At 33.3% G+C, this 27,378-nt stretch overlaps 1 protein-coding gene across 2 annotated transcripts in view; it reads left to right on the top strand.

Annotated features, from left to right (window-relative positions):
- The window catches only part of AHCTF1 (AT-hook containing transcription factor 1), an 81,680-nt gene that overhangs the window by 47,855 nt on the left and 6,447 nt on the right, over window positions 1–27,378 (top strand). For both annotated transcript variants that reach the window (XM_032466568.1, XM_032466569.1), the window contains exons 20-33: window positions 256–402; window positions 1,068–1,255; window positions 8,436–8,580; window positions 8,656–8,787; window positions 9,465–9,615; window positions 10,259–10,409; window positions 10,720–10,827; window positions 13,354–13,546; window positions 14,990–15,193; window positions 15,757–16,171; window positions 17,753–17,876; window positions 19,815–19,912; window positions 21,710–21,915; window positions 23,433–25,269. In XM_032466568.1, coding sequence (XP_032322459.1) covers window positions 256–402; window positions 1,068–1,255; window positions 8,436–8,580; window positions 8,656–8,787; window positions 9,465–9,615; window positions 10,259–10,409; window positions 10,720–10,827; window positions 13,354–13,546; window positions 14,990–15,193; window positions 15,757–16,171; window positions 17,753–17,876; window positions 19,815–19,912; window positions 21,710–21,915; window positions 23,433–25,269 — 4,099 coding nt within the window. The remainder of the gene's footprint in view (window positions 1–255; window positions 403–1,067; window positions 1,256–8,435; window positions 8,581–8,655; window positions 8,788–9,464; window positions 9,616–10,258; window positions 10,410–10,719; window positions 10,828–13,353; window positions 13,547–14,989; window positions 15,194–15,756; window positions 16,172–17,752; window positions 17,877–19,814; window positions 19,913–21,709; window positions 21,916–23,432; window positions 25,270–27,378) is intronic.

The following is a 27,378-nucleotide window of genomic DNA, read 5'->3' as shown; positions in this document are numbered from 1 at the left end:
CATAAAGAAAGTATGCTTTAGTTCTTTTCCTTTGTGGTGGTACTTACTGAGAATGAATGAAGTTGTTTGTGGAATTGGCTGTACCCACATTTAACAAAACTTTAATTCCATAGCTGGACGTCCACAGCAGCTTTTCTGAACACTAAAAGAAGTCGCTTACGACATTTTTCTGATATATTCTATTGCTGCCTATTGCAGATGTATACATAGGAGTTTTTCTTTTGTTTATTGTCCTTAATCTTCTTTTTTTTAAAGACCATTTATTTGCTACTTGATATTATGTATTCCTTTCCAAACAAAACGGATACTTCCATCGAATCATTTCCAACTGCCTTTGCCATTTCTTGGGGCCAGGTTAAACTTATCCAAGGGTTTTGGCTGATAGATCATAATGACTATGAGGTAAGTCTGTAGTTTACTTAGGATATATGCTTTTGTAAACTATTACAATTTTAGAAAAATACATAACTGGATTAAATTTGGTATTAAAGATATGATACAATCTACTTTAAGGATTCAGTTTAATCAGTACCTTCACCAAGCACCGTCTTAGGCAGTAAGAATATTCAAAGATAAAATAGTTCAGTACCCCAGGTTCATTGCTATCTAAAGGAGGAAACAAACAAGTAAACAATTACTAATAGTGCACATATGGTGATTGTTAGGTTAGAAATGTGTTTGGTGTGTTGGGTTAAATAGAGAAGGCAGGATTTGGCATTGATATATGAAATTGGTGATGGAAAGATTTTATATAGTTAGCTTAACAAGGTATCAGAAGTGTGAGGCTTTGATAAAGCTTTTATTTAAAATAAAGCATACTATATTTCATGTATAACTGAAAAATTGTGCTCTACGCTGGAATTTGACACAACATTGTAAAATGATTATAAATCAATAAAAAGTGTTAAAAAAAATAGAAAAGCATACCATTAAGTAGATCTTTTCAGCTATATTTAAACTGATTTTATCTTAATTTAGGTAAGTTTGGCACGTTACCTTTTTTTTTACCCCTGTCTAAATGCAAAGCATTATGTTTGTAATAACAAATTTTCATGTCCTTTTTGCAGAGTGGTTTGGATCTTCTGTTTCACCCAGCTACTGCAAAACCCTTGTCATGGCAACATTCAAAGATTATTCAAGCCTTCATGAGTCAGGGTGAGCACAGACAAGCCCTCAGATATATTCAAACAATGAAGCCAACAGTGTCCAGTGGTAGTGATGTTATCCTTCACCTCACTGTTTTGCTTTCTAATAGGTAAGTACATATTTTGAAAGTACAAACTCTTGATCATATATGTTAATAAAATGGAATTGATGACCTAGACAGTAGCAGTATATATTTTGCCTTGGTTGCATTACACAATATTCTTACGATCTTCATCTTTCATCATTAAGAAAAATGTAAAGCAGCTTTTATCTGGAATAACGTGAGTAAAAGAAGTACCTTGAATAAAAGGGAAAACCAACAGAAGTTTAAAAATAATGTTTGTTGCTAACTGACAATGTTGACAGTCTCCTGCATAGATAATTGAGGTTTGGGTATGCTGAAAAGCAGACAGAAATATAGAGGAAGAATGAAGTTATGTTGAGTTGATAAATTATATTCTTTGAGGGTGTATTCTAATGATGATATACGCTTGTTAGTCTTGATTGCTTGGGTATTGCAGTTCTTTGCATTTTATTTTTATTGTTGCATCGTTAAAAAGAAAATCTTGAAGCATCTGTTTAAAAATTTTTTAAGTATCAGATTTTGTAACTTAATAACAGGTTTGAGCATGTGCTATCTTTATTTTTCTTAATTCACTTCTCAGTGTTTTAATGTTCTCTGATTAGTGTGCTATATATTATAGCAGTACACATATTGCTATATAATATTTGTCATCTATAGTAACTGTGACACGTTAAGTGGCATGATTGGAAATATAGTGGTCTGGTTATTGGATTTTCTAAGTACCTAATTAGTTGGGAAAATTGCTTGAGGCTGAAATTTCTTACTAGATTGTGACCAACAATTTGTACTAGTTTTTTTTCAATCTTACTAGTTGAGTCATTTTTATATTTTTAGAAATAAGTCACTTTACTCACCCCAAGTTGTCATTTATGAACCATACATCACTTCAGTGTCAGAACTCTGAAAGTTAAGTTTTCTTTGTTCTTTTTAGTTTAAACAATATTTCTAAGGGGAGAGGGTTGTATCTTTACATTTCAGACAGACGAAAAGTTCTGCAGTTTAATAGTAAATTGGTTAGACATGTAGAAACTTAGCATCCTCAAAAATATTGAATTAAGTACTTTTTGAAATAATTTGGGTTAGCAAAAGTGTTTGGCTAAGCTGAATAAATCAGGAATAAAAATAAGATATAAAGAAGCTAAAAGAGGTAAATGTTTAGTAAGTGAGTTAAGAGTTGTAGTATTTGGTAAGCAAGCAGCATGTAAACTTTTTTCAGTTGCATATAAGTTTCTCACTCTTAAGTGACTTTAAAGAGGTGGTTCTTGAACATCAGTGCTTTTACATTAGAAGAGCACATGTTTGGAGTTTGGGGGGAAAAAAAACTTTGAAAGATCGGTGGTTTTTCTCTTTGATTACATTGTCCTTTAATTCATCCATAGTATGCTTCTCTGATTTGCCAGATTCTCCTCTCCCTTAGCCATAGCAAATATTATGTAATAATGTTTACAGGGACTAGGTATAGCTCAGTGGTACAGCTTATGTTTAGCATACTCAAGGTCCTAGATTCAATCCCCAGTACCTCCATTATTTAAAATTAAAAAAAAAAAACTTTAAAAAAATGTTTCCAATAATATAATTTCTATATAAATATAATTTTGAAACCTTATTTCTCTTAAGTATAGTAATGCCTCAGTTATCCAGTCCCCGGAAAACTAGCATCATTGTGTCCTTTATAGTAAGTGCAGAAATAAAAACAATGAAACATTCAGTGTCATTTGTGGGATAGCATGTTTTCAGATTCAGTAAGTGTTTAAAATAATTACTGGTCCTGTAAATGGAGAATTACTCAAATGTTCTTAAAGAGATAGAACACACTATTAAGACAAGTAAAAGTAATGGGAATTTTTTTATTTTTAAATTGAGATATAATTGACATACATTATGTTAGCTTCAAATGTAGAACATAATTGTTTGAATTTGTACACATTGCAAAATGATCACCACATAAGTCTAGTTAGTATTTGTCACCATACGTAATTACAGATTTTTTTCTTGTGATGAGAACTTTAAAAATTTACTCTCCTAGCAACTTTCAAATATGCAGTACAGTATTTACCATAACTTACTTATTTTATAACAAGAAGTTTATGCCTTTTGACCCTTTACCCATTTCACCCACTCCCCACCCGTGCTCTCCTGTGGAAATCACAAATCTCATCTCTTTTTTTGAGTTTTTGTTTTTGTTAGATTCCACATAGAAGTGAGGCATTTGTCTTTCTGTCTGACTTATTCACTTAGCATAATGCCCTCAATGTCATCAATGTTGTTGCAAATGGTAAAATTTAATCCTTTTTTTTTTGTGGATTTTATTGAAAGTAAGAAAACAGCACAGGAAGAGGCTGCTTTCGTTTTGAACTGACAATTTTTCAGAAAGACAGCCACATTTCATTGCTTAGGATGTCATGCAGCTACATATTCTGCACTCTGCTTTTATCAGAAGGAAGTAAATGACAAGAAAATATGCTGATTTTTAGGGATTTTTCAAGAAAGCAGAGTTCTCGGGTATGTCCTGTGTTTAGTGTGCCATCACCTAATTTCCCCAAATACCTCCATCTCTAATCCAACAGAATGATTAACCAACCACAGTGTCCTTGAAACATGAAAAAAGGCTAGGCTTGAAAAGTTTGAACTAAAAATAGGAGAAGTCAGGCTACACAGTGGTCTTTCTAACACCCATATGCCATGATTGCATAGTGATAGTTAAAATAGCTGAAAAAGTTTTAATCAACCATCAAAATATGAATCCCCTCCTCAAGCACACCCCCTGATAGATAAGTGAGGTAGGTGTTGCTTGGCTTTCCAGCTATTATTTGAATTTATATTAATGATGATATTGTTTATTAATTAATTTACACCTTAAAAAAACAATATTGTAATGGCTTCTGATTGTAGCACAGATGATAAGAGCAACCTTTGGACTCAAATTAATTTGAATTTATACCTAAATTTTGCTGCATTCTAAAATATGATGAAAAGCAGTTCAATTATCATCTCTGAGCTTAAGTTTCCTCATTGGTAAAATGAGGATAATAATGACCACCTTGCAAGATTCTGAGGGTTAAATTGCACAGCCAGTATTATAGTTGTAAGTAGTAAATCAGAGCATTAGTAAATGATGTTAGTGATTGACTTTTTGGCAGATAGGTTACTTGCAGAGTAACCATAATGTACAGTACGTGATAGACTTGAAGTAAGAACTTAACATGAAAGTACAATACAGCTGGAAAACCCTTTTGTATAGGTGTAATCATTGTCTTCATTTTTTTCTTTCCACTTTCTGTGGGTTTATTCTGCTGTGCTTTTCAACTCAAGTTGGGTAATTTCTCATTTTCAGCCTTTTATCTTTACTAATACAAAAATATAAATCTGAATGTTCTATATATTGCTTTGGCATCATCCCACAATTTTAAAAAATTATCTAAGTATTTAAAATTTTTCTTTATGTTTTTCTCTTTCTATTATTCAGAAATTTTAATCTACAAATGGGTGTTTAAAAATTACCTTGTTCTTTTCTAACTCGGTTGCATTGTGACAACATAATGTGATCGATGTGGTGCCTGTACTTCAAAAAATTCAGGAAGACTTTGTATTCACTGATAAGTAGTCAGTGTGTGCCTCATTTATTAGGTGAGGTGTCAGTATATTTGCCTAAAATATCAAGTTCGTTCATTATGTGGTTTTAATCTTTCTGTGTCCTTAATAATTTGTGTGTGTGTGTATGTGTGTGATCTCTTAATAAGTTATAAGAAAGGTATGCAAGTTGCCTACTCTAATGAAGGATGTATTCATTCCCTATAATACTGCTAACTTTTTGTATTCAGAATATTAGATACATGAGTTTTAAACTGTTATTTTTTTAATGACTTTAACGTTTTTTTATTATAGCATAACCTTCATCACAAGTAACTGTTAGTGTAGCTGTACCAGTGTTGTTATTTATGGTATATCTTTTCCTAATCTTTTAAGTTTTACACTAATCTCTGGAAATCAATAGTTGCTTTTTTACCTGTCTGGGATTTCTTTTTTTTTCATTGTGATCATCATGATGCATTTCAAAAGTTTGTTTGTATTCAGTCTACCATTTTTAAGCTTGTCACAGGAGTGTTTTTTCAGGCTATCTTTTTCGCTGTATTGTCCCATATAAGTCCTTATTGAAATAACTTCTACTATCAACACCCTGGTCTAGCCTTTCATCAATTGAATTGGTTTTCTTACTGCCTTTCTACCATAGGAGGCAGGAAAATAGTGGGAATTTGGGACTTATTTACTTTAAAATTTATATAAGTGTTGGCCCAAAATGGAGTATCCATTTCTTGAAGTTGGAGGTAATTATATCTTCTCCTGTTATGGGAGAAACTGGGGGAAAAAATATTATCATTTGTTTTTATTTTCAGGTATGCTCAGTTATTACATTGATATTTAATAAGTCATAAATAAATCAGTCTTACTCCTACTAGTATATCTGCTCGACTGGGAGTGGATATCATATTTTAAAGTAGAAAACTTAAAAAACATATGCATGGGCTGGAGGGAGGGAGGGTCAAGAATATGGTTTTGTTTTTGAATTGTAAGATACTTACCTGCTTCTTTCTAAAGGTACAAAAAGATAGGCAGTGAATTCCCAGCCCCCAAGCTTCCTCCCAGTTCCCAAAGTTAATAATTTCTAGTGTATTGTTCTAAGATATTCTGGATATACTTAAGCAAATGCACATGTATGTCATCTGCCTTGCCCCCTTTAAAAATACAAATAGCATACTATGCATCTTTCTGCAATATACTTTTTTTTTTTTGAAGTATAGTCAGTTTACAATGTTGTATCAATTTCTGTTGCACAACATGTTTCAGTCATACATACACATTGGTTTTCATATTCTTTCTCATTATGTGTCACCACAAGATATTGAATATAGTTCCCTGTGCTATGCAATGTACTTTTTAAGCTAATTTAGTTTGGAGTTCATTTCATTATAGTACATGAAGAGATTCCTTATTTTAATTATTGCATGGTAGTTCATTGTGTGGATATACCAGTATTTATTTATCTGGCTTCCCTTAGTGAATATTTAGATAGTATTAATCTTTTGCCATTTTAAACACTGCTATGTTTGAGTAACCATGCATTCTGCAGAACTACAAATTTTGTTAAGATAAAATCCTGGAAGTGGAATTACTGGGTTAAAGGATATTTTGCAGTTGTAATTTTTGGTAGATAATGACATGTTGCCTTCCATGAGTGTCGTGCCAGTTTATCACCCACCACCACCCATCATCTTATGCTGTGCTTTTTAGTTGGGTATTTATCCATCTGGTAAGTGATTAATGGTAATATTAATGTGATTGGTCTCACTATGGCAATAAGAGAATGTATCTTTTCATAAAGAGCTATTCCTTTTATGAAGTCAGAATTATCAATATTTTTATTTATGAATTTTGTGTCTTTTTCACTTCATTATTATTATTTAATACTCTCATTGTTTCTGCTACCACTTTTATGGTTTTTGTTTCAATCATTTAAATTTTTGATGCATTTAAAAGTTTATTTTGGTATAAGCATTTTTGTAAGGAGCTTCCAGAATATACAAAAGTAGAATAGTATTATGAAGCTACTACACACCCAGTCTAAATCAAATTCAGTAAATAACAAGATTTTGTTATACCCACTTCTCCTATTTCTTTATATAGTTTTTAAAATCAGTGGAGAGATGTTCATTCATCTTCCATATCTACAAAAATGTTGTGCTCATTTTAACACTCCTACATTTTTGATTTAGGAAAACACTTAGCCCTCTTAGCCACAGGTTATAACAACCACACTGTCATGCGTGTCCTGGTAGAAAGAGAAGGACAAAGCAATTTCCGATTTTTAGGGAATAACAGGGCCCTGAACTGTTAACAATGGGAAATACTTCCCTGAGGAACTTTGTATCTATAAGAAGTCTGAGACAGTGCTGGCAGAATTTTCTCAGATGCATTTTCATTATGAATATTAATTGCTGTACCTTTATTCATATATTCTATGTTTCTTATGCATGTCAGCTATTTATTTACAAGTCCTTATTTCAGTATTTGTGATTATTTCAAGAAAAACTGTAGCTAAAGCTTTTTTATTAAGATGCCTATTAAAATAAAAATTACCTAATCACTTGGAATTAGGAATGATGATTTTTTAGGAAAATCATACCTATCTACTTGTCATTCTCTATTCTACCCCTCCTTCTGCCTTGAAAGTTATCAGCTCCTCCAGAAATCCTGTCAGAGTAATCATTGTCAATCTTAGTGTATATCTTACAAGACATTTTGTTATCTAATTAAATAAGCATATAAACATTTATAGGCTTTGTTTATTGGTTAATTTTTAGAAATTATAGTTATTATTCATGCTGTTTCAAGCTTATTTTTACTTAATATATCATGAGAAACACTACTTTATTTAATGACCTTATTGCCCACAGAAGGACATTTCAGCAGCCCCACGTGATATTTAAAACTAATTTGACCCAAATTCTTCAGTCAGATCTTTTCTGTAGATCAGCCAGAATTGTCTGTTACTAAGCTAAACCTTTCACCTTCCATAAACACAGTGTGCTATTTCTGTCTATAGGCCTTTGCTCAGTTTCTTTTCCACTCTTTTCATGCTGAGTGTCACTTCCTTAAGAACCTCACTTTTGTTTGTCACACCACACCAAATGAAGACCACATAGTTTTTTGTCTTCTTGAACTCTGTGTACAGATAGTCCCTGACTTATGACAGTTTGACTTAAAATTTTTCAATTTCACAAGGTACACAGCAATACGCATTTAGTAGAAGCCTTACTTTGCATTTTGATCTTTTCTGGACTGTCGATGTGCAAGTGATGCTAATGATGCTGGACAGCAGTAGGAAGCTGTAGTTCCCGGTCAGCCATGTGATCACAACTATGAACAACTCATACATTTACAGCCATTCTGTTTTTTTCTTTTCAGCACAGTATTCAATAAATTACACGAGATAATCAACTTTATTATAAATAAAGTCTTTAAAGGTCCCTTGTTTTCTTGTTGACATTAGCAAAACTTCATTATGAAGTGGTTAATATTCAATAAAATTTTAAAATAGTTTAAATTATATGTACAAAGTATCTTTGGGATTCTTTAGGTGGGTTACTTATTTTGAACATTTTAAATAGCTTTCCTAAAACTTAACTTTGATAAATATTGATTTCAGATGCATGGTTGAGGCCTGGAGTTTACTGCGACAACATTCTAATAGGTTGAATATAGAGGAGTTGCTCAAGCACACGTATGAAGTCTGTCAGGAAATGGGCTTAATGGAGGATTTACTGAAGCTGCCATTTACAGACACTGAGCAGGTAATGACATATCAATATAAACTTGTCAGAAACTCAGGGTAAGTTTGTAGCTTATAAATGTTTTGTTCTTTCCAGGAGTGTTTGGTGAGATTTTTACAATCCAGTGCCAGTGTTCAGAATCATGAATTCCTTTTAGTTCACCATTTGCAGCGTGCCAATTATATTCCTGCCTTGAAGCTGAACCAGACTCTGAAGATTAATCTTATGGTACAGTTAAACTTGTTTTATTATTGGGGACAAGAGAATAAGGAAAACAGGTGTAGTTTGGTAACCACTGAGCTTTGTATAATCTTGAGCTTGGAAAACTTTCTTACCTTCTGTAGTGGATTTGGGAAACAGGGTATTACTATTTACCTAATTCTTTCATATATGCCATTTTTGTTTAGATGTCTGGCTGCAGTCTTGCCAGACTAACTACTTCACTCAGGGAAAATAAGAATTGGTAGAGGACAGCAATAGGAAATAAATAGTGCAAAAAGCAGGAGCTTCAGTGGTCGGACTAATTCTTAATTTGTGTGCTTGGAACACCCTCTCTGAACCTTGGTTTCCTCAATTGTAAAAAGACAGGATCTCTTTGTGAGGATACTCAGAGATGTGTGTGAAGTTACATGTTACCTGACACATATAGATGCTTAGTAAATGATAACCATTCCATTTGTTAGTTATGAATAATCAAGGCTGGGAATGAGAGACTTGGAATTTATTGATGGGTAAGTAAAGCAATTAAGTATATATATGAGATCCTTAGTTTGGAAGAATGGATATGTTGGGAGAAGGAAGATATTCTTGAGTATTCATAATTATATTTTAAATCATAAATATATAAACATAGCACTTAACATTTTTGAAGATTAAATTTTTGCCAATTATGGTATGTTTAATAGAATGATCGTGATCCTCGTTTGCGGGAGAGATCAGTGGCTCGAAATTCTATATTAGACCAGTATGGGAAAATTCTTCCTAGAGTCCAGCGAAAATTAGCCATTGAGCGAGCTAAACCTTACCATGTGTCAACATCATCAGTTCTTCGAGAAGGTAAGATTTCATTGAAAAATGCCATAAAGTATTGGGCCAGAAAAGATATTGAATGGTTACCTTCTGAAATGATTGTTACCTTCTATTTAGCTCAGTTTTGCTTTGATTGACCACAGTGGTACTTTGTTTTTCACTGGCCACTCTACCCCAAGAAATATAAAGCTTTCCTGGAACTTTTTTTGTGTATCTGAAAGTCAGTTTATTTAGCAAGATATGCATTCCTTAGACAGAGCACAGGCCATCTCAGAAGGCAAGAGAAAGGCCAAGAGGTGGGATGTTGGGTGTTTAGTTTAAAGTAAAAATAGATACATACTCCATAGACAAGAACATGGGCCGCCTCAGAAGGCAAGAGATAAAGGGCCTCCTCGAACTTTTTACAGTTTATTTAGTACAGAATGACAGAACTCTTCTTATTTCATTTAGAAGACTCATGTTCAAATTTTAGAAAACATGTGGAATAATTATTTTAACATCTCCTAAAAGCCCAGATTGTTAAATTTCTGCATAGATGTTGCAAAACCAAATATAATTTTAACTACTCTTATCTTGTGTTTTATTTTCTCCAACTACTCTTTCATATTAATCTTCTATTGAAATCCTGGTGTTAGAAATGAAATGAAATCCTACATTTTTCACTTTATAGTTTCTAGACCGAAACCATTATCAGCAGTTCCAAAGCAAGCTGTAACGGGGACTGTGTTAACAAGATCTACTTTCATCAATAATGTGTTATCTAAAATTGGAGAGGTTTGGGCAAGCAGTGAACATAAAAATAGCATCTCAATCTACAATAGGTACGTTTTTCTTACACCTTTTATAGTCATGCTACTGGATATCAGCTGCATTCATAAACAATCAAATCTTAAAGTTTATTAGTGATGTAAAAAAGAAAAACTTTTATGTTGGCTACTTTTCTTGCAAGAAGATCATTCTTTGTCTTTAAATTTAAAAGCAATTATGTTCATTGTTATTTGTAAATAAGCAATTGTACGAAGTAAAAAATGAAAGCCCTCCTCTCCATCTAATCTCTCCTTCTTACAGCATTTGTAATTTAATCCTCCTTGTGATATATAATCAAGAGTTAAATTCTGATTTTCTTTGTAGTCCTAAAATAGAGGAACCATCTCCTGTAGTATATTCTCTCCCAAATCCAGAGCTGCCTGAGGCATTTGTTGGAACACCAATTTCGAAAGCATCACAAAAAATTTCTAGGTAAGAAATTATTAAATCGCTTTTAAAAGACAATGTTACACAATAATTATACTGTGATTTTAATTATCTTTAAAATTTTACAAATATTGTTTTAAATTCTTTTTTAAAATTGATGTAGGGCGAGGGTACAGCTAAAAGTGGTAGAGTATGTACTTAGCATGCACGAGGTCTTGGGCTCAATCCCTGATACCTCCATTAAAAAATAAATAAATAAATCAAGCACACACACACACACACACACACACACACACATATTGAGGTATAGTTGATTTACAGTATTGTGTTAGCTTCAGATTTATATTCTATTTTATCAAAGACAGAATTGCATTATTTTATAGGAATAAATTTATCTGAATTAATGATACCAAGAATAAGGTGCCCCAAATAAGTTAATAATTTGCAAACAATTGGGGCCAAAGCTATTTGTAGTATACATAATGGACATTTTTCAAAGCTTGAAAGGATTTTCTATTTTTTGGATTAGATTTTATTAGATTGAGGTTGTTTTCTTTTAATTACCTTTATGAGATGTTAAGAATATTTCTTCAAATAGAAGCAGTTATTAGTGACATTCTGTTTTCCTACCAATAATTTTTTTTCCCCACCAATAATTTTTTTTCCCCCACAAGTCACTTTTTCTCAGAAATACATCTGGGATTCAAGAAGGGAGTGATAGTAAAAGTTTTAAGACTTGTGACTAGTGGCCTAAGGACCTAAAGATGTATTATGAGACTCCTTTAAAGCCAGTATTTACTCATATGGAATAGAGCCAATTGAGTTGTGAATATTTACCTTGTATAAAAATCACTCTGTTCCCGGGGGTGTGGTATAACTCAAGTGATGGAGCTCATGCTTAGCATGCACAAGGTCCTGGGTTCAGTCCCCAGTACTGCCTCAAAAAAATAAATAAACCTAACTGCCCCCCCCCAAAAAACTTAAAAAAATAGTCACCTAGAAAATGTAAAGCAAAATTTTTTTTAATTATTCTGTTCCCTAATTCTGTATTTTTCAAATTGGTTTGCATTAGTGGGTAGTAAGTAAATTTTTTTTTTTTTTTGGTAATAAGTAAATTTAATGAATTGTGACTAGGATATCTTTCAATGAAATAGAATAAGTAATAGCTAAGTGCTATATTATGTAATTCATGTTTTGTGTATGTACATGATCTAACATGCATTATTTATTTGGCTCATGATCAGAAACTTCTTGAGGAAATCATAAGACCTAATGTAATATTTAGCATTTTCTTCAGAGAATATTAATCAGTTTTTTTCTTGATGTCTTTTTTAAGTATAACTTAAATATGTTAAGTCTTGTTAGCGTGAGAAGTTGGCTTTTACTCAATAGGTGCCATTTGTTGCACAGGCCTTGCTTTGAGAAGCAGTCATTCATAAATAAGCACCTTAAACTAAATGTTAGTACAATGCAAAGCATTTAACAAAATATCTATTTGCGATAGTATAATACAAAAATGAGCAGTTTACAGATACAGAATTTGAATACAAATGAGGTAGAGAAGGAAAGAAGAATCAACAGCCAATGAAGAAAGAAATGTGTAGCAGCCTCACTGAGTATTCTTGGTTTGGTAGATATCTCAAGGCTGCACTTAGTACAGAATAACAAAAAGGAAGACCATGTATAAGAAAATGCTTCCTGTAAATATTTCCGTACTGAATAATAGGCTGAATCTTAAAGCACCTTTTTCTCTTGGCCTGTCACCCCTAATTGCAGAAGTCTTTTCTGAATTTAAAGGATAGAATGACAAGGCATAGCAACGGGAAGTTTTTATTTCTGGGCACCAAAACATGTATTTTTCTGGTTATTCTCAGTTTATCTGTAAATTAAGTTTTTAAGCTATTTGGAGTAAGCATGCTTAATAAAAGTCATCAGTGAGACAATTTTTATCATTTGGTATGAATTGGGTCCAGGACATTATAGAAAACCATTCAGCAGAATACTGAGATGGTATTTTGCCACTAAGCTCATTAATTTGAGAGAATTAACTGTTGTTGTCGTTGGTAAGTCTAGTTTTTATTGTAATCAGAACCATTAAAGGTAAATAAACCATTATGTACATCACATGGAGGTGAAAGGAATTTTTATGTGTTAATTAAAGTGAGTCGTATTAAATGGATTGCTGGGGAAGCATTGCCCAGTTTTCTTGAGTGTTTAAATCATTAGCAATTCATCTTCATTTGAAAATAAATGAAGGGCTCAGTAAATATTGGTAAATGGGAGGGAGGAGGACTAGAACTCATTTTGGCAAGGAGGGGTGGGGGCGTGATCAAATTAATTATTATGTAGAATTCATAATTCTCTTTTTTTGCTACTAAATTAATTTTGATTTTTTGAACTAAGCATGGCATTACAGTAATATACTTGTCTGAATTTATATTTTCATGTGTTTATCATATTTTCCAGTGAATACAGAGGTCTGCTTAATTAAATAGGATATCAAATTCTTTGTTTTTTCAGTATAACAATAAATGTGTCACCAAGATTTTTCTATTTATACTGTGATTACAGACTACTGGATTTGATTGTTCATCCTGTCCCCCAGCCTTCTCAGTGTCTGGGGTTTATTCAGCAAACCCTCATAAGATCTCCTTTGTACCTGGCATCCAGTTCATTGCCAGTAAGTTCACAATTAAAAAGATCACATCAAAATTGCTCCAGAGCTTCAGAATTACATTTACTTGAAACTCCTCTTGTAGTTAAGGTGAGTATTATATATCTAACATTCACAATGAAGTTAGGAAGTTCTTACTTTTCAAGTAGCAGAGAGAAATAAGCTATTTATAATTGATTTTTTTGGGTAATAGGCAGCTCTAAGCCTTATTTTCTTTTTTCTTTTATGTGGGTATCTTTCCAAAATGCTTACTTTATTTTTATATTGTCATAAACAGACTTTACTAAATTTACCCTTTGTGCTTTACTGGCATTATACTCAAGGTTAACAATTATATTCTGAAAGTAATGCAAGACTATACGGTTATTATAAATTGGCCTTTATTCTTTGAAAAATGCTTTCACATTTTTGGGTGTTTTTTTTCTTTAATTCCATTTCTGATGCTATTTTGTTTTTCTTTCCTTTATCAAATGCTTTTTAGTTCCTTTTTTTTTAATTTATTTTAAAACTCTGGCTTCTTCTGTCTTTAAATAAATGTCCTTAAATTGCCTTTTCCTTCACCTTCTTTGATAAATTATCAGCTAAGAAACCACAAAACCAAACATGTAATGATTGGAAACTGGTTTTTTTACCTTCCCATTGTCAAAATGTTTTATAAATGTTATCTCCTAGCTCCTTGTTCCCAGAAGCTTTCTTAATTGTTTCTGGATACCCAGCATTTAAAGTGAAGCCAGGAAATTCTTATTTTTCAAGTTGGAGAAAAGATACTTCAGTAAATGTTAGTCCTAAAGTAGTAAAAGAAGTTGAAAAAAAGTGCTAAGATTATTAAAATCCTGACAGTTAATATCCAGTATGATATTTTTAACTTTTTTTCTTCTATTGAAAAACACATTTTATATTCTCTATAACTAGGTTCAAATGAAATTTAATAAGGGAACAGTTCTGTACTTGTTACCAAAAAGAACCTAGAAAAAAAGTCAGTATAATCTTGTACTGAATCTAATGGGATCCAATAATCTGTTTACTAGTCCTTTAGAGAAGTTATTGAAGGAATTATTTTTACTAACTAACTAGTTCAGTTATTTGTATTCATTATCATTAACTGTCTTTGGATTCATGTGATGAAGTTGTATTTTTCTAAAACATTCTTAAAGTCAGTCTTACTAATTTAGATTAGCTTGCTATAATTAAATTAGGTTCTGTTCATCACACACTATCACCTCTTTTACCTTACTAAAGTTTTCTAAGCAATAGTTAAATGATTTATCTCAGCACTTTATTTTTTAAGTTGAAATTCAACTTGTGGATAACCAAGTTCTTTAGATTGATTATGGATGCAGTTTTATGTTTTATAGCCTTATATATAGATAGAATTTTGTATTTTCTTTCCAGTAATCTGTAATAAAAATTTTTATTCATGTATTTATTAGAGATGAGCATATAGCCACCTTTGTGACTACTTGATCCTGTCTGTCCTTATGTTAGTGCCCTTTACAGATACTAATGGTGAATTCCATTCACTCTTTGTCTTAGAAAGCTAAGACTTTGGCCATGTCAGTTACTTCCTCTGGATATGCTGAGTTCACTCCTCAATCCATTCTAAGGTCTGGTCTTCGAACAACACCTTTAGCGTCTCCCTCGCTGTCACCTGGAAGGTCTCTTACTCCTCCTTCACGACTCAAAGAAACTAGAATTTCATTCATGGAAGAAGGCATGACCATAAAGTGGACTGCTGGAGTAAGTTTGATAATAGTTGGAACAAAAAAGACATAATAAGAAAATGTTAGTTCCTGTAAGTAAAAAGTTAGATAAGTCAGTTTGAATAATAACACTACAGATTTTTGTACATAGTCTTGCAAATAGTCATAAGATCAGAAAACATTTGTTGAGAAAGAAACTTCAGGGCATTGACTAAGCCAAACCAATGATTTCCAGTGAAGAAAATAGGGCTAGAAGCACCAGATTAAATTGTCTGTAACCAAATAGCAATTTGGTGGCATATGTCTTCAGATCTCCACTGTAGGCTGATAACAACCCATTGGTACTTACTGGGCATCTTGCCTATTCTGTGTTTCAGTCTTTTGGAAATACTGATTTATTACCAGTTAGAGAATCATCAGCAGTCATTAACTTTTAATCATGAAACTGAAGAGAATGAATTTAGAATAAGTGGATTTCGATTGAGAAGAGAATTTGGAAAAAAACTGAACATGGAAAGGGTGGATATAATTGGGATGGATAGCTTAGACTTGACTGATTTTTACTAGTAAAAATTTTTTTCAAAACCTTTTACTTGACAGGCTGCAGATGACAGCAAAACAAAAGCATTTGTTACTGTACCTTTCCATAAATGTGGAGTTCCAGCAGAAACCGAATGGCTAAAGGACAAAGATAAGACAACATCTTTTCCCCTGAATAGCACTGAAGAGGACCATCAAGAAATGGATGTACGGTCACAGGATACAACTTCACAAAGTTTGGAGAAACTGGATATGAGCATAGAAAATAGCAATGCTTCAACCAGATCAGACCAGACTACCTTGGAGTATCAGGATGCTCGGTTACCAGAAGACTTTGAAAATAGTCTCATGGCCTCTAAACCAGTGAGCTCTTCCACTGAACTGATTACCAATTTAACTGAACAAACCGAGAAGGACAGTGATAAAGATGTGTTTGAATCAGAAGTAACTCCTCCAGACCTGGAGAAACAAACGGGTAAGAACTCATTTCCAAGTATTTTAAATGGCCGTTGATTGATGTCCCTCAGTAAAATTTGTAGTAGAAGTTTTTCTGTTGTAAGATGAGTATCACATATCACATACAAATACACAGCTTACTTACATTGTTCCATTCATTAGAAAGTAGGTATGAGATTTGAGAGGAGAAGAACTTATGTGTGTTCTGTTTTCATTTCAACCTGAAATTTGGAAAAGAATAGTAATGGTTAAGGAAGAAGTATCAGATATCAGTCTGACTTAAGGTCTTCCTGTAGCTATGAGATATACTAATACTAACTTTACATACTAGATTAAATTACCCATCCAGCAGCCTCAGCTTTCTAGAAAGCTGCTCAGAAAACAGGAGATTCGTTATACTTTCCATCCCTACCTCCAAAATAATCACTGGAAAGTGAAAATAAATGTCCGAAGGCCCACAAATTTATTGTCTTTATTTTCATTTATCTATCAAAAATTTCTGATCCCCTAATGTATGTATAACACATGGGCTCCTTTGGGTGTGCTAGGTGTTAAGGATCAAGCAATAAGTAAAGTAGATATGGCACCTACCCACATGTAATTTAGAGCCTAATGGCTTATATAAAACAAGCCTATGCAGTGCTGTTTGATATATACTATGCTGGGGGACATAGAACAGACCAGTAGAACACCAGGAAGGGGAGAGACTTGGCTTAGAATTGGTGGATCAGAAAATAGTCTGTTTTTATGTTTCTTATCCTTGCACAGATTTTAACAAGCTGATTTAAAGGTAATTCCTAACTTTAAATCTATAAAACCAAATATTTATATAAAAATTTATGTCATAGTGATTCCTTTTGGGAAATATTTTCTGCCTAAGCTGAACTAGGGTTTCTTAAGATGTGAATCCAGTGAAGTTTGGGCTATGATTTCTTTATTTAAAAAACATATGCATTATTAATTGCTCTAAAAACTCAAGACTATCTTCATAAATAGCATATATTTAGAAGTCTACATTACTCTTTTGTGTGCTATGTTTCACTAAAATATTTGAATGGTAAGTACTAGATGAAGGTGTTCATGGCAGTGTCTTCATTGATTCATCTGAAAATGATTTGGCAGTCTCAAATAGAAAATTTCATTATTTTTGTGGAGGATTATATAGCACAAACTATAAAGTGAAACAAACTAGATTTGAATCTTACTAGCTCAGCTAGTTACTAGGATTGTGATCTGGGATAAGCAGTGTAACCATATGCTTCTGTTTACTCAGCTGTAAAATGAGGAGAATAATACTATGACTTTGGGTGTTGAGGATTAAGGGACTTGTAACATGTAAAATATTTGTGCAACAATGCCTGTTATACTGAAAGTAAGAGTGATAGATTAAAGAGAGGGTGGGGATTGGAGGGGAATCGCTCTTGGCCTAGGCTCAGAGAATTAGAAGAAGGACCTGTTGGCAGTCTGATGCCAAGGGAATAAACCAAAGAGTACAAAAGAGCAGACCTAGCAACTTACTGAAAAGTAAATAGGCCAAGACCCTGAATAATTGCTAAACATTTAGCATAAATGTAAATGTTCTTAACTGTATGATTTATAGACACTTCAGAAGATGCAGAAACAAAGGATCTCTTAGTTACAGAGGGTGCACTTTCAGAATCAAATCACTTAAGCCCCATTCAAGGAGTTGAAGCTTCTCTTTCTGTGCCATCAATCTGTGAAGGGTAAGTTTATTGAGAAGATTTCAAATATTAATAAAGTATAATGAAACTGTGAATCATTGTGTATATTCTATACATAGATTAGCTCTTATTTAGATCTATGGCATTTCCATTTTGGTAATGTTTTCTCTTATGAAAGAAGTTCATTTATACAATTTATGTTTTTTAGTAGTTTTTGAGTTCTTAAGTAGTCATAAAGTCTTAGAATGATACCAGACATTTCCTAAATATATAGAGACATGATGAATTGAGGCATAACTCTTTAATATTCTTCAGTGATTCTATTTTTGTTGAAAATCAACAGTTTCACTCACAAACACTCATTCCTTCTTGCTCTCCCATTTTCAGTGGTTTTAGGATGATGAGATATGTATTCTGTAGTAGTACCAAGGCAGACTATAGGGGAGATGGTTCAGAGGCAGTATTGTTCTCTGCCATTTGGTTGATACGACTCTAGCAGGTTTTGTTTTTCAGTGATTGCTTGAACTATTATGCTCCCAATTAGTCAGTTTGATTTACACTTACACATTTAGGCAATGTAGTAGATGATGTAGGGCAGTGCTTCTTAAAGTGTGGTCTAACGAAAGATAGATGCCAGTTCCCAGACAATTTATGGCCTGCAACAAGGTAAGCAGCTTGTATTAAAATATAAATCGATACTCTTCCTTTACTGAAAAACAGCTAAACTGATCAGTGAAGTGATTGATTCATCTTCTGGCATAAACTACTTATCGCAAGACTAGATATACTTCATATCAGCACTTTGAGTAACACTGTTCCAGAGGATACAAAAAATTTTGCAGCTTATCAAGAAGTAGTAAGGATAATTTACAAAGATTAACCCACATAAAACATGATAATTTAAGACATTGTGAATAGTTCATTACTTTGTAAGTCCTGAGAGTGGCTTCACAAGTAAATTACCCACAGTAATCAGTATCATAATAGTCACCTCTTAGGTTGAACTCAGTCATATGCTTTATTTCTGAGAAGAGAAATCCTGATTTAACTGCAATCTTTGCCAGGTCATGGAAAAAGTGGGAGAAAACAATATGAAAGGATTATCAAGATTGTTTCATTGTTTAATTCTGAGGATTTTTTGAATTTTAATGAAAGCTAATGTTTACTGCAATGGGTTTGATGGTTAATTACAATGACAGTGCAAAGAACAATCACTTGACAGGGAAACTTTGTGGTTGTCGATGATAATCTAGGTGAATGTTCACCATCTTGGCAAACTAGTTCCTTTTTAATTGTAAATTTATTTGGTTGTTGGTTCTTAGTTATTCTTACTATAAACATTGTGATTGAGATAAGCCTTACAAATATATCTATAAATAAATGTGTATATATTCCAAATATGTACTTTTTCTTGAATTTACTTAATAATTTTTGTCCCTTTAAAAAAATCAGTATACTTCAGTTGCATTTAGGAAAAGACCAGCTAGAACAGGAAGGGACCGCTGTCAACATAACAGGTGGAATAATACAGGTCCCTTTGGTCTCCCATTCTGAGTCATTTATCACACTTTTCAGTTAGCATTAAAATATCGAACTGATTCTACTGAGTATATGAGAAAACCATCCATAATATTTGATATACTTATTTGATGAATGTGGCCAGAGATAATTAAAAATTGACATAAGTGTAATTTATACTGACCAGCATTTAAAGTCATTTTATTTCTAGTTTAAGACCATGCCTTTGTCTTCAACAAAATAAAATATTAGAAAATAGTAAAAACAAATACAGCATTTCTTACTTCTAAATTCACTTGTAAATAGTACAGTATTATTCAAAATGAACCTGCATGGTATTAATTTCTCTGAACTTCAGTTTTCATCAGCAAAAAGAAAAGTAGGAGTTGGGGCAAGGTTAAATAACGCAGGTTAGAGCACCTAGGTTCTTATGCACTAAAACACATATTTCTATTTCTAAAGGAAAATCCTCATCCCGAAGTCCAAGAAACCAGTTTTAGATGAAGGACCAGTATCTGTTGAAACCTGTACCTCTACAGTTAGAACAGATAACAATAAATGTATGTATTATTTTGACTTTAGAATTATTTCATTTTATTTTGACTAATGAATGTTCTGTTCCTGGGGCAAAAGAATTTGTTATCCAGACTTTCTTATCTCAGTTATTCCTCTCCAGTTGCTTCCCAGGCTAAAAATAGAATTCTGAGGAGGTATATCAGCTCTCAAAATGGTGGGTTGCTTATAAACACTGTATGGTTCTAATAGTGTCAGTCTTAGAATGGTTTTTGTGGATGTATTTTCCCTCAGAGCATCAGAGAAGAATAAAGTAAATTACTAGTCCTCAGCCAGACTGCACATCTGCTTTTTGATCGTCTGGGATTCAGATATCTGCACAGGGCAACTTCCATATTTATTCTGTCTGTGATAACTTACAGCCAAGATTGGCATATTGTTAGAAAATAATCACAAGTGACTAAACTTACTCCAGGGAAATTAACAGTTACATGGAGTTTGATTTTTTTTTTTTTAATGCAATGGATCTTCTCTCTCTTCTCTCCTCTCTTCTCCCTTCCCTCTCCTCCCCTTCCCTTCTTTTTTTGTACCTCCTCTCAGTTAGACCCTGGCCATACAGAGATGAGGAAGATATATTTTCCACATTGAGCTCACAGTTGGGTTTAGGGAAAAGCAGGTACCTTGAATGTCTATGCCCAGAACTTGTCTAAGCATTTCACATGAGGACATAACACTGCTGTATGTTATGGTGTTGATGCTGTCCCACCCTAGAACTCATGCTCCTAACTGTTAGGGTAGATTTCCTAAACATGGACCTCCTGGGTCAAGGAGTGTGCACAGATTTTTAATATTTCATTATTTTCTCCAGTAAAGGTCATTATCTGTTAAAAGTGTGAAAATATTTTTTCCTAGTTTGTCTTTTTTTTTTTTTTTTTTTTTTTTACTTTTTAATTGATTTTTGTTAAACACTTAGTTTTTCTTTTTTGTTTTCATTTTTAATGGCGATACTGGGGATTGAACCCAGGACCTTGTGCATGCTAAGCATGCATTCTAACTACTGAGCTATACCCACCCTCCCTTAAATGGTTTTTAATTAAATTACTCAGATTCATCTCCCTCCCCACTACCCCAGGTGATTTGAATTTTGTGTCATTCACAAACTCTAAATCCAAATATGGCTGATGGGTGCTAATAACATAAAACTTTGGCAAAGTGGAAGGTGAAAAATTAGGAGGAATTTTTTTAATGACAGTCCTCCCTGCACCCGCCATCCCTTATTTAAGTGGTAGAGTACGTTTGCGGCCATTTGAATGCTTTCTGCCAAAAGGGGGATATCTAGTCATTTTCACAGCCAGATCAAAGCCCAGGTTGCATGTCTCTCGTGTAATTCTATAATGGGTCAACAGGGATAGCTGGTTGTATAGTTAGTAGTCACCTGGTAAATATAATTTTCAGACTGATTTAATAAGGGCCAAATATCTGAGTTCCTCAAAGCAGTTGTCATATTAGTAAGGGCAAGAATTATATTCCAGTTGAGAAAAATCAAAGTTGTTATTTTTAACTGTAAAATTTATCTTCTGTTTTTTATCTTTGTGGAAAGCAAATATGTACTTAAACTGAGTGATTGGATACTGATGAAACAGGAGTAATGTGTAAATCCTCACAGGCATTTCCTCTTTAAGATGTTAGAAATTTTTTGGTTATATGACAGTTTTTCAAGGAAGTATTACGCGCAGTGCAGCCTTTTCCCTTCTGTTTGCTTCCCAGACTGTGTATGTATCTTTTGTTCTGTTTTGTTTTTAGTTTAGAATATAGAAGATTAACTTTTTTTTTTCCTCCCCCAGCGATGGCAGATGTCCTTGGTGGTAGTGGAAGCTCTGGGCTCATTACCTCTGAAAGCCCTGTTGTCTCTGAAGATAGGCTTGACCAGGAAATAGCACTGAACTTAAAAGAAGATCATGAAGTAGAAGTTGATATATTAAAAGCAAGTGTTGACATACCAGAAGAGCCTCCAATTTCTGATGATCCTCCTGATTCTCAAGAAATTCATGTAAAAAAAATGATTTTTCTTATTTCTTTGTCAGTCTTTCAGTTTTGGTTTAGTTAGGTTTTAAACCATAGTTCAGATCTAATGTATTCATTTATTTGACTGCTGTATAGAAACCTCTTTTAAAAAATCTGTATTAAAAAATATATGAATATATGGAACACATCTTTTAAGTAAGGAATTGTTTTACATGAAAACCAAAAGGCTGTGTTAGCAAGAAGTCACAGTTTTAACAATTTAATTTTCACTTAGTGTCAGGTTCAAATAAAAGGTTTTTTTAGCCATAAAACAGATATTGGTTACTTTAGAGACAAGTATGACATTGAAACTATCCAGAGCATATATTTGAAAATAATTGAGTACAGTTAAATAGGATTCCACCTCCCCACCCCTCAGTCATACTTGTGGGAAAATGATACTCAGCTGGCTGAGGTTTAATTTCTTATACACTCCAGAAAGGTTTTGTTTTCTTTAATACTTAATATGACGTAAGTTTCCTAAAATTTCCACCAAATCTCTTTGAATATCAGTAGGCAGTTTTTATGTGATAAATGAATTTAAGATGAAGGAAAAACTCACCTCTTCTAATTATTTATAGAAATATGATTATATAATATTTGGGAAGCTTAACTCATAAAACTGTCATGGTTATCCATATTCAATTTCATGAGCGTTCTCACTATGAAATAGATGGATAAAGTCCCTATTCCTTCAGCTGGGAAGCTAATAAAATTTATGGGCATGGTATAAGTGGGAATCCTCATTTCTGGGTATTTCCAGTCTTTCATCTCACTGAATGTCTGGGGAGTGGGAAAATGTCATTGTATAGGTGGGTGGTAATGTTCTACCTTCTTGGTCAGGAGATCTCTCTGTTACTTTCTGCCTCCTCCTTTTTCTCCCCTTCCCTTACCAAAAGGTAAATGCAAGGACCATTCCTTCTTCCACCAAACCCTTGCAAGAGAGGTTCTGAACTTGAAAGCCTTAGGAATTTCATGGTTTATGCAGCCCCAGCAAAGGGAAGAGGATTGAGTCTAGCCCAAGGGAGCTTATGTAGGTGACTTCTTCTTCAACCTTATGGGGATCGTGCTGTTTAGAAAAAGTGTGGTTAGTTAGGTAATTTGGGGATTAAATTAAAACCAGTTTGGGGGTTGTTTCTTTTTCTCCAGTTAATTTTTTTTTGGGGGGGGTGAGAATAGAATAAATCCTTAATTCTCACAACTGTTAGCATCATAATAATTTTTAAGGCTTTGTTAAGACTATGTTTTCCTGTAATTCTACAGGAAAATGTAGAATTTCTACTTTTAATTCCATTCAGAATCTCAATCTTTTTCTATCTAGTTATTTTGACTGAGAAAGTCTAATTGCTTAAATGGATATTTTATAAAGTAAACCCATAAATATATTGCCATATCAAATGTAGTTTATGTTTAATAATTCATACACCAAGAGTGAGATGGTCATTTAAAAAATTTATGCTTTAGGTTGAGTATATACGTTAACAATCTCTTTAATCATTTTAGGTAATTGAGCATGAAAAGCTTGAAGTTCAAGATTCAGAACAAGAGGCTAGGAATCTTTCATGTAATGAGTTGTATCCCTCAGGAACTCTTAAGCTTCAATATAATTTTGATACCATTGAGCAACAGTTTTGTGACTTGCCTGATAATAAAGACTCTGCTGAGTGTGACATTGCTGAAGTAGATGGGGAACTTTTTGTGGCACAGAGCAACTTTACCTTGATTTTGGAAGGTGAAGAAGGAGAAGTAGAGACAGGTGATTCTGCAGCATCTAATGTGTTAGCTAAAGCAGCTAACACGGCAACTGAGGAAAAACTTGTAAACAGTGGAGAAAATGAGAATCACAGCCATGTTGCAAATGTGCCATCTGTCATAACTAGTGATCAGGAGTCCCAGAAGGTAGAGACGTTACCATATGTGCCTGAACCAATTAAAGTAGCAATTGCAGAAAATTTATTGGATGTAATTAAAGACACAAGAAGTAAAGAAATTACTTCGGATACAATGGAACAGTCCATTCATGAAAACATACCTTTAATAAGCCAAAAGGTAATGCGTTCCACCAGGTTAGCCAAATCTACGTTTAAGACTGTTCAGGAAACAAGTACAGTGACTATAAATGTCAGCCAGGTTGATGACGTGATTTCTTCTAGAACTCGCAAGAAAAGACGTGTCCAAAACATGAATGTCAAATCAGCACAACAGGAAGAGTCAGCAGATGTTGCTACTCCTGAGAAGCTGGGGCTTTCAGTTACAAAGAAAACTAGGAAAACAAAAGAAGTTTCGGGGGCTTTTGAGAGTGTCTGTTGTGATGGCAGAGAAGTATCTCAGAACCAGCAAATACCTCAAAGTTCTATTACTCCTAGGAGAGGAAGGAGAAAAAAAGAAATTAACCAAGACACATTAGAAACTGTTAATTCTATAGAACAAGAATTACAAGTTACTCCAGGTAGGGAATTAAGAAGATTAAAATCATCTCAGCCTTTGGAACCAGCAACTGAAGAAACTTTTTATAGAAAAGAAGTTAAGCTTTCATCTGTTACAAAAAGGGCTCCTAAAAGAATGAAAAAATCGGTGGAAAATGAGGAAAGTGTTGAAATTATAAATGATCTGAAAGTTAGTAAAGTAGCAAGTCCTAGCAGAAGTACCAGAAAATTGAGACATGCTAATTTGGAAACTTCTGAAAATGTAGGATATAAACAAGATGAGGAGTCCATTGAACAGCAGCTGCCTATTCGACATAGTAAAAGGATTAAAAAGAGAGAAGTTAGTGCATCGGATGTTATAGGAGATTCCAAACATGATTCATCCCAATTGACTCTCCAAGCAGAATTTGATACACCTGCTACGCCTAGGAAACGTGGTAGACCAAGAAAAAATAATCCATCTGAAGATGCAGGATCTAAGGCTGTTAAGGAAGCAAGAAGTCCCAGGAAGGTAGAAGGTCTCAGCATCCAAAGGAGATCTACAAGAAATACCCCAGCTAAAAGTGAAAATACTGATGTTGGAAAACCAGCTTTAGAAAAATCAGTTTTAGTGCCAGATGAGGAACTTGCTACAGCAACGAGTTCTAAGAAAAGGCTTACAAAAAGGTCTGAAAACCAAAGCCAAAAACGTCCATTACGCTCAATATCAGAAAAATGCATAGATGAAGAAATGACACACAAAGAATCTAATGAACAAGAAGAAAAATTGCTTGCCACAGTTGCTTTGACTAAATCTTCCCGTAGCACAAGGACTAGATCTAGCAAGGCCATCTTATTAGCAGACCTTTCTGAACCAAACAATGACTCTTTTTTATTTTCTCCTCCTGTGTCAAAGGATCCAAGGAAAGAGAAAGGTACTTTTTTTTTTCTATTCAAAGCACACTTTTCATTTCATTCAAAGTCTTCAGCTTAAAATTCCGTTGCTTGAAACATGATTAGATTTTGTTTAAGACACTAATAGATTATTTTTCCTAAAAATGACTGGTTACAGGGAATTCCTCCCTCCACCCCTGAAAAACAGTTTTGATTTTTTAATAGTAAAATTTAAAGGCTTTTATAGTTCAGAGTTTGTTTTTGGATTAAAGAATTTCCTGTTTCAGTATGACTTTTTAAATTCTATAATTCACTTGACTTAGGTTTAATTTTTTCTCTTCATTTGCCCTTACATCATAAGGGACTTAATTTTGATTTCTCCCCAGATAGAACTATCATTTTTGGCTCATGTCCCAGGTGATATCCACAACTTCATATTGTTTTGAAGGGAAACAGCAGTAGAACTCTATTGATTATGATACAGAAATTATTTAAATCCATATTTTCTATTGCCCATGAACTGAGAAGGCTACATGCTCAACTGCCCTCGCTGACAGTTATGAGCTAATGATTGTATTGTTTGGTTAAGATCTCAAGAGGAATGATGTCTCTCCCAAAAGAGTGAAAATGTCTTACCCTTTTTAGTATAAAGCAGAGATATATGTAAAGTACATAAACAGATATATAGTATATCTGTGCTATTAAGATTTCTTGGGGTGGGGGAAGTTCAGTGAAGGAGGTAATTAAGAAAAAAAAGGTCTAAAAAAGTGATAATAAAACAGTTTAGGGGCTTGTAAGTAAAGTAGGTGACTTTGTTGTTTTATTAATAAGCTTTTTAAAACTGCTGCATTTATTTTTAAATACATTAGTGAATATCCTATGTAGTTGCCTCCTGACTTGAGGAAGGTTAAGAGAAAATAAGCCATTTAAAAATCTGCAAGCTGAAATTTTCTATCTTCAACATTCACTATGCAAAAACTTCTTTTAAATATATTGTATTCATGAAGTCAGTTTGTTATATTAACGTTGCCTGAAAGGAAAGGGCCCTTTGCCATTGAACTGATCATTTGTCCTAAAAATGATTTGTAGTTTTAGTAGTGTCTTCTCTCCCCGCCCCCTACCCCCATTTTTGAGTAAATCTTTGATTTTGTTAGTACTGTATAATTCAGTTTCTTCATGCTGCTATTAGGAAAGTGTAGTTATGCCTATACTTTGCATGGAGGAAAATGAAATGACCAAACATGTGAGATTTTAGCTCACTTTACTAAGCTGTTATGTTAGATAAAAGTTAAAATGAAAAAGAGCAGTGATATAGAAGAATGTCATTAACAATTCTTTTATACTTTGCTCATGACATAAAGAAGTGTAATAAACATTCTGTGGGTTATTTTGGTATAGCATAACAAACATCAGTAATTCTGATCATTATCATCTTTACATAATTGTCATCTATATACATACTTTTTTTCTGTAATAAAAGTAATACACGCCTGCCACAAAATTAGAAATTAAAAATATTTAATCTAGCCATCTAGAGAACCAGTAACCACTGTTCATTTTTTTGTGTATGCTTCTGGTTATATATATTTTTTATTATATATGTATTTTTTGTTATATATATATATACAAAACAAAAATATATATATAGTTTTTAATGTAACAACCAACAAACTGCAGTTTGTATCTATATGTGTACACCCGCTCCTACTTATGAGCATTTTTAAGATACTGGTAAATATTCTTTTAACTCTGAGTGTTCAAGTTTTGTATTTTTTTGTTTCTGTTTACACATTGATAAAGTCCAAATGTGGCATTTCATCTCCTGATGCGCCACGGATTGCTTAAGCATTCTTCTGCTAGGTATTTGAATTGTTTTCAGATTTTCTACTATGAAGAATAAGCACTTTCTAGTATGAGATTAGAGGCGATAAGAAATTTGGGACTGAGATCTCTCATTTCTGCCATTTACTAGCTGGACAGAAAATCATTTAACCTTTCAGAATCTTGTTTTCTCATCTTTACAATGAATGTAATAATATCTATTGTATAGGGTTCTTGTGAGTATTCACTACTTTTCAAAGCAATTACCAACATAAAGTTTTCCTTTCTTCTTTTGCCCTCAGATTATTGTTTCTATACTCTTAACAATA

The sequence above is a fragment of the Camelus ferus genome, chromosome 23, assembly GCF_009834535.1.
Source record: "Camelus ferus isolate YT-003-E chromosome 23, BCGSAC_Cfer_1.0, whole genome shotgun sequence".
Classification (NCBI taxonomy): domain Eukaryota; kingdom Metazoa; phylum Chordata; class Mammalia; order Artiodactyla; family Camelidae; genus Camelus; species Camelus ferus.
This window is presented reverse-complemented; position numbering and strand designations above follow the sequence as displayed.